This window comes from Trifolium pratense, linkage group LG3 (assembly GCF_020283565.1).
Source record: "Trifolium pratense cultivar HEN17-A07 linkage group LG3, ARS_RC_1.1, whole genome shotgun sequence".
NCBI lineage: Eukaryota > Viridiplantae > Streptophyta > Magnoliopsida > Fabales > Fabaceae > Trifolium > Trifolium pratense.
Genome location: NC_060061.1, coordinates 42,644,387 through 42,653,131, shown reverse-complemented (window position 1 = coordinate 42,653,131; position 8,745 = coordinate 42,644,387). Strand labels below are relative to the sequence as shown.

The window sequence follows — 8,745 nt, the reverse complement described above, 5'->3', positions numbered from 1 at the left end:
TGAAAGCCTAGACCCAAATTTAATTGCTCTCTCTTGAAGGGAGCAACTATAGAAAAAATTCTTGAAAAATTGTGTATTCAATATTTTATGCAAAACTTCTATATTTAGTTACCTTAACATATGTTGCCTTAAAACACAAAGACATATGTTAACACGACCCTAACCAAACAACTACAAGCCATACAATGTTTCCAAACACGATTCCAGTTCAAAATGAGCACAATATTTATGAAACATTGCCAACAATAAGAAAAGGAAAGTATTATTAATGGTTGAAAAATTATAAGGTTCATGCAATATTCAACATAATTTAATAGAATTAATGTGCAAGACATATAATCTCATCTTCACGCCAAATTTCCTCCAAGGACCCATTCGATAGTCTTCTAGAATTTCTCATATTCTCATTCTTGCATCTAAGGCATGATCTTCTTTGACAAACAATAATCTTACAAGAGATATTGACACGACTTAATACATCAAATATTGAATATATACGAAGTTCATCATCGAATTTGTCCAATATAATACTATGGCGTAAATTAACCACTTTCAAATGTTCCAAATTATTAAGCACATAACATAAACCTCTCATGTTTACCCTCATGCTCCGAATACTCAAAACCTTTAGGTTAGGAGTGTATTTAACCAACGATTTAGCATGATCTTGTTCAAAACAATATGTGAACTTTAAGCAAACAATGTTCGTGCAATATTTTTCAATCGCATCAAACAAGTTAATATAATGGACCATTGAGGTGATTGTAATGGATTTGAGACCTCTCCATGATCTCAATGCGGTTTCTATTCCAATTTTTGATATGTTTCCGGATATAGGAAGAACTAACCTTTTTAGATTTGGAGTCCTGCACATTAAAGAACATATATACTTAACAGGAAAATTCTAATATGAACCATGGTGCATGGTGCGTATAAGTTATAAAAAAATACAATTAATTTCAATACTATATTACATGTTTTTTGTTTTTTAGAATTAAGTAAAATATATTAAGAAGAGTACAAAAGATATTTCAACCCTTACAACAATAAAGTTAAATATTTTCCAAGTACAAAAAAAAGATTCAACCACAATCATAAAAAACACAGAATAATAAGTTAAAAATATTACCTTTCAGCAATCGAGATTAAGTGCATATCTCTCAAGTAGACATTATAATTAAATATTATGCAACTTATGGTTCCACCACTCAAACTTGAAGTATACTTCAGGAATTGAGTTATTTTTTGACTTGAATATTGGTCCATCCAAGCAAATGGTCTCAATGGTTCATTCATTCCTTTTAAGCTCAATATACTTAAATCAAGCTTTTTCCATAGTTTAGGGGAACGACTTGCTAAGTTCCATGATTTGCAAACCATAGAAGCTATTGCAAGGTCTACAACACTAAGGGTTGTAAAGATTATTACCAAAATCTCATAGATTAGGTGATCATTTGAATATTTGTTACCCGAAATAATTTTCTTCATGTTTCAATGTTTCCTGCATGAGTTATTATATGAAGACATTAAATGTTTCACATAAAGGTTTTAATAAATTATAACTAATTGAGAATATATCATGGATATTCAAGCTAAAAAACTAAATCAAACAAAAATGGATCAATTATAGTTGAACTTATAATAATAGGGTTAATAGATGTTTACCCCTGCAATGTGCGCGAATTTTGGTTTATCCCCTATAATATATATATATTTTCCGATTACCCCATGTACTGTGAAGATTCTGTCATTTACCCCCTCATAGAATATGTTGAATTAATTAAGATTTCACATAAATAATGACGTGACATGGTCAATGGGGGATAAATTAAACTTCGCTAACATTACATGGGTCAAAATGATAGAATCTTCCCACATTAATCTATCACAAATTGAAAGTAACCTCAATTTAACTCATTATAGATAACACACATGTTACATATAAAAGACAATTATAAATTTGCTTTCTTAATTCTCACTAAAAATATGATCCATATTTAAAAAACCAACAAATTAGTCCCTAATTTTGTACTATACACGTTTAAATCTAGCATCTTAGAGACTATCATTATTTTAATAATAATTGTCCTTGAGTTTGTGTTAATTGTGAAAACTTCTATTTTTTTTTTTAGAAAAATGAAAACTTCATTGTTAGAGTTTGATATTGCTTAATTGAGATTATTGAATATGATGCGAGATCTATATATATAGTGCATGTGTGTATGATTTGAACATAGTTTTAATTTGGTAAAAAAAAAATCTAATAATAAGCTATGAAATTTTTTGTCAAAAGAAAGTAAAGTTCAGAACACTCATCAACTTTTAATCCTTAAGCATTTAATGAATATGAAATTATAAAATTGGGTCCATATATAAAAAAAATTAAAATTTGAGAGTATATATATTTTATGCTAAAAATTTATGTATTTAATGCCCCCACTATTAAGAATTTATGGCTCCGCCACTGGTAATGAACACTTTGAAAATAAAAAATTAGAAGATCCTATGTAAATATGAGGTGTGACAACAATACCCCTAATGCAAATATTAGATCTAACGAAAAACAAAAACGATAATTAGACAACAATGAACTTAAAATTCACAATAGATAGAGGGAGGATTTCATTACACATTAATAAAATGTATAAGAAGACATGTACGTAGTATTAATTTTAAAGAAATTATAAACATACCTCTCAGTTTTAGATCCTAATGAAGGCTCTTGATTTCAATCAGTCTCAGACAGTGATTGAAATATATAGAGAAGCAAAAAGACCTCAAATTAAAATATATAAGACTTGATATTTTTGTTTCTTTCCATATAATATAAGTGCAAAAGTATATTTAAATCATTAATTACATGCCATTTGTAGTGTTTACTAAGGTGGTATGACATGTTGATTTGGTGCACTGAACTAGCTTTTTAGTCAACTACCATAAAAATGGAGAGGATCTCAACTCAATAAATAATAAGATAGTTTTGTGTAAAAAAACAAAAAAAAAATGTTTTGAGTAAAAAAGAACATTATAAAAAACATAAAAGATAATTTTTCTTTGACCACAAAGTAAAGATAGTTTGAAAACGAGAAATGATATATTAAAAAAAACTTTAAATGAATTATATTTCATTATTATGTAACCAAAAAAGTTTATATTTCATTATTAATTTATCATATTATATTAAAATTTGTTTATATAAATATTTAGCCATACTTTACTTACTTCCCGACTAAACTCTGAATTAACAATATTTAGCCATACTTCAACTCACGAGCAACCTTATTCCTTAAACGTCTTCCCCTGTTAATTGAAGCTATAGGGTTTTTGTCCAAATAATCCCCACAATGTATAGCTAAACTTCCCCAATACAATCTAGGAATATATAACTTTCGTCGAAACATTTAAAAATTCTGTTTTCGGCAGGACAAATGTCTTACACGATGTCTGGGACAACTGTGTAGATTGTCAGATGTCTCAGACAATTTGTTTGACAACTGGATCGCAAGATCAACTTAATAATACTGAAGTAAATACTGAAAACAATAAACGACACAAGTAATTGTTAACCCAGTTCAGTGCAAACCACACCTACTCTGGGTTGGGGATACCAATCCAGGAAAGGAAATTCACTATTAGTAATTCTTATCCTACCGGTCTTATATGAATAAACCCTTTTGTTGGGTTTTTGTGATTGACTACATTTTGCAAAAACCAACTCTAGCCAGATGCTAGACAAGATGTTATAGCATGTGAGTACAACATTAATGCTGACCTGAAGCGCGCTAATTTTTATATCCTATTTTTGGAAGATTTGTTTCAGATATAATTTTGTGCTTATCTAACAAGCCAAGACGTGCCTTGTCCCACAAGTCTCTAAAGGCGGCTTGTTTATTTTATTTACTCCAAAAATATGACTCAATATTTTTGGAATGCATCAAATAGTTTTTTGGAGTAAATCTTTGTTGAAGAATTATTTTGAAGTAAATCTTGTGAGCTGGCCAATGAAGATTCCAGCTGTTTATTTGAAGTCTTGCTGTCCAAGTTTCTGAAATGCGGTTTATGTGTTTTATTTGAAACAAAAATATAACGTGATATATTTTTGTATTAAATCAAATATTGTTTTATTTTTAAAACAATCTAGGGCTGACCGCAATTTCTCCAGTTGTGTGTGTCTGAAAACCTAGCTTGCACATCAAGACAATTGAAGACTATAAATACATGAAGACTCAGACCTATTTTTCTCATGTAATCTAAAACGTGTTCTACCTAAAGTGTGAGTTTTAGGGTTTAGAGTTTTTTGTTAATTGTGAGCCTTTCTTGTGTCACTTTGATGCAAGTTTAGGACTGTGTCTTGGGTTTTAATTGTGGACTACTCCTAAGCTTTGAAGTACGGAGTTAGTTTGTGTGTTTCACTCAAGACCTTTTAAGCGAGAGTGAAGTCTAGTTTCTTAGGAGGGTGTCTCCATCTTTGATCGTTATAAAGTTGACAGCAACACAGTAAGTGCTGTTAGAAGGAATTGGGACGGGGGTCTCATATCTAGGAGGTCCTAGGTAGGATTGCACGTGTAATGTCTAGGCGATAAGTCAAGTATCGGGTGTTGGTCGAGGGCTTTGAACTAGAGCTATTATAGTGGATTCATGCTTGGATTTGTATCCCCTAGAGTAGGTGACGTTGCACTGAACTGAGTTAACAAACGATATGTGTTATTTACTTTACTGCTATTTATCGATTTATAGCATCTTGCGTAGCATCTGTTCACTACGTGCCAGATTTCACCTTTATTCAAAGCCTACTACTAAAACTACCCAATGACTTTCTACCTAAGAGTCTACTCTCCTAGATATGAGTTACTGCTTACCTTCCTCTCACCCCACTATCATAAGTGATGGATCTTCTTCTTTGTCGTTTACAAATAATGTTGAATAAACATTCAACAACAACCTAACAACTAAACCTTGACACCTAAGCTTTAGAGGCTGGTATAATCCTTGCACAGTGGGTACAAGGTCTTTAACTCATAATCTTCAGTTATTGCAGTGCTTGAAAACGTATGCTTGAGTCTCTATTTATAGGCATGCTCCTCCTTTTGATTTGTTTGAGATGCACGCTAATAGGGGTTTTGGTTTAAAAACAAACTTTTCTTTAAACTTGCTTCATAAGATAAAAGATTCGAGTTAATCTTTCTGCATCTCCTCTTGATTATAGAGATCGTGAGATGCAAGCTCATATGATTCAGTTTTAAAACAATCTTTGTTTAAAAAACTAATTCATTAGATAAAAGATTTAATCTCATCCTTTATCAAAGTTAGTTATGATCCCCAATCATATCTAACACATAGGTTTGATAACAAACTTCTATTATCTCACCATTAAACAGCTGGAAATCTTGAATTCGCGCTTGTAACAAACTTTGGAGAGAATCGCGCTTTGGATAATCTTTTATGTTCTTCAGCCTGCTGTACAGGGGCAAGATGTCCTACACCATTGTTTGGGACATCCTGTTCAACATGTTGCACGTACATGTATCTCCCCCTTAATAAGATGTCTGACACATCTTTTTCAACATGTTGCATCTGCACATCTTGTTCTTGCACAAGTTGTTTTACCTTTAAAATGCAGCCAACTCATAAGAACTACAACATTGCATCAATTGCCCTGCTACATTGAGTCCCGTGGCTTCTGTCGTTAACATATCATCAGAACACCGAACCATCTTCGTCGTAGCTCCAACGTTAATTCCATCCCTCATATAAACCCTAAACCCCAACGACCATCGCTTAAAGGGTGAGCATCCACATCGAGCTTTATGTAATCATTGGAAGGTGGACTCCAGTTCGTGGTATGACTGTTCTAGGATGCTTTCGAGTTCGAGGGCTTGTTGTCCGTATACCTTTTGTTCATATGTAATTAATTTATATATATATATATATATATATATATATATATATATATATATATATATATATATATGGGGAGGGATCAAATTACACTAGTGTATAACATTTGAGTAATGTTACACCGCTCAATAACGCTTTAACGAATTCAAATTTTACAAAATTCACCGTTGGATTGAAAGATTATATCGTATAGATCATCCATGTTGAATTTTACAAAAATCTAAAATCGTTTGATATGTTATTGAGACCGATGAAGATTAATGGTTTATGCGTTTTTATTGAATACCGTTAATCTTGATCTATCTCAAAAACATATCAAACAATTTTAGATTTTTATACAATTCAACATATATGATCTATACGATATAAGCTTTCAATCCAACGGAGGATTTTGTAAAATTTATATTCGTTAAAGCGTTATTGAGCGGTGTAACATTACTTAAATGTTACACCGGTGTAATTTGATCCCTCCCCTATATATATATAATTTATAAATTTTTTTTTTGGTTAAAAGTGTATAATAATTTAATAGTGTTGTATTTTTACTTGATATACATATATTTTTATATAATAATAAATATATATTATAGGGGTATAGAGTGGGTTGATACTAAAGTAACCACATCCATACACAATTTCTTGTAAGTATTTTTGTGAATATTCATCCGGTCTAATTGTTATTCCTATCCCTGAAATATCTAAGAATTTTTGACGCAAAAAGAAAGAAGAGTAAATTCCACACTTTGGTTCAAATAAAGTAAAATGGAAATAGTGGACGCAAAAACTTTGACTTCTATGAAATCTATTAAAGGAAGATACTTGTGATTTTACTTTTCTATCATTTTTCTATTTTTATTCTTTTTCCATTTTTTAAAATTTTGACACATTATTAAATTGAGGGATATTTAAGTCTTTTCATATATACTACATTTTATTAAAATAATATTATTATAATCATTATACTCTATTACACATTATTTTTATATCTATTTATATGAGACCTATATTTTTACTCATATATTAATTATACGATTGTCTATTTATGATAGTTTCTATGAGACTTATATTTATTTTGATCTATTTGATGCAATGACCTAATTGTTTTGGTTATTTCTATGAGACTTATATTATATATTAGTAAGGTTGACTATTTTTTGATAATTTATGTGTGACCTATATTTATATATTCATATATTATTTGTACAAGCGTCTATCTTTTATAATTTATGTATATTTCTACTCATATATTAATATATATGTCTTTTGATAAATTCCACGTGGATCTATATTTCTACTCATATAAATACAAAGTGTCAACTTTTTATAATAATTTCTACGCTGACCTATTTTACTACTCATATATTAATACGCATGCCTATTTATTTTTATTTTTTAAAATTTCTATGGACTACCTATATTTCTACTCATATATTAATATGCATGCCTACTTTTTTTTATAATTTCTGCGGGGATCTATATTTCTACTCATATATTAATCGCATGCCTATTTTTTTATTTATTTTTTTATAATTTCTATGGGGAATAATATTTCTACTTAAATATTACCTATTTTTTTCATAACCCCAAATATTTTTCTTCACAAATTTTAGTCCATGCTTTTAAATCAATATGCGAACTATATAATATTCTCCCTACGATAAAAAAATCACGGCGTTATCAAGTGTTTATTTTTTTTATAATTTTTACGAGGACCTATATCTCTACTCCTATATTAATACACATGTTTTTTTTTTTTATAATTTCTACGAGGACCTCATTATCCTTCCAAGCTCTTAAAATCTCTAAGTCATGAGCAACACGGGGATTTAAAACAACATCAGAAGCAGTGAAGTTGGAAGAAGTCGTACCACACCAAGATGGGGGATCTTGAATGTAATCCGAGTCTGTCATTGCGTCACTCCAAGAACCAATAATCTGTAAGTCCGGAGTGATACTCTATGGGTCCACACTTGGTTCAATATTATTCATATATGAAAAAGTTGGCACTAATAAATATTACAAATATCACTATTATGCAAGAGACGACGATCTTTACTGAAGAAATAATGTTATAACGGGACTAATTTCACTCTATCATAAAAAAATCGCCACAACATCGCGACTTAACCCCACAATTTCTTTATATGTCGATATGGAAAATTGAAGCATTTTTATTGGTTGTCAGTATAATGTTAATTTACACAGACCGTGCATATCTTCTAAACCAATATGTAATGCACATTCTTAGGAACTGTCGGTTGGATTCTAGTGTTTGGAGGTCTGTATAGTAGAATTTTGGTAGTATATATGATGACCAAACTTGGCTTCTCAATCATCGAGAGGTTATTATGTGAAAAATGATAAGAGTGGAGATTAAGACATGTCTTAGTTTGTGGATTTTCATTTTAGTGCAAGAAATATTTTGGGGAAGGATTAAGACATGTGTTTTCAATTTTAGATGAAGGGTGGGTTGTCCTTACATATCTATATATTTAATATTTAATAGTTCGGAAATTCCCCTAAACAATATGAAACTTCCAAAAACTTTAACAATACAACTACATATTTAATACTCACTCTCACGTCTAGCATGAGTCTAGTCAACTGTCCACATTGCAATCTTTAATCCAGTTATGATATATGTTAACAATTGAAATAACCAAAGAAAGGAGGCTAGAGTTTACTTTATATTATAGAATGAGCAAAACTTGATTGTGAAAAGCTTAATGGATAACTAAACTAAAAACCCAATAACATAAATTCTATTGTCTAACATTTTCCTTCAAACTCACGATGAATCAACATATATGACATATTGAGAGTTTGAAGGAAAGTGTACGATAATAT

At 30.3% G+C, this 8,745-nt stretch overlaps 1 protein-coding gene across 1 annotated transcript; it reads right to left on the bottom strand.

The window, feature by feature from the left end:
• Nucleotides 1-319: 319 nt before the first annotated feature.
• Nucleotides 320-1,488, bottom strand: LOC123915147 (F-box/LRR-repeat protein At3g48880-like). Its single transcript, XM_045966296.1, has 2 exons — nucleotides 1,130-1,488; nucleotides 320-866 (listed from the first exon to the last, which is right to left on the bottom strand). Exons 1-2 carry the CDS (start codon nucleotides 1,486-1,488, stop codon nucleotides 320-322), a joined length of 906 nt encoding a protein of 301 aa, XP_045822252.1.
• Between the last annotated feature and the right edge of the window lie 7,257 nt (nucleotides 1,489-8,745).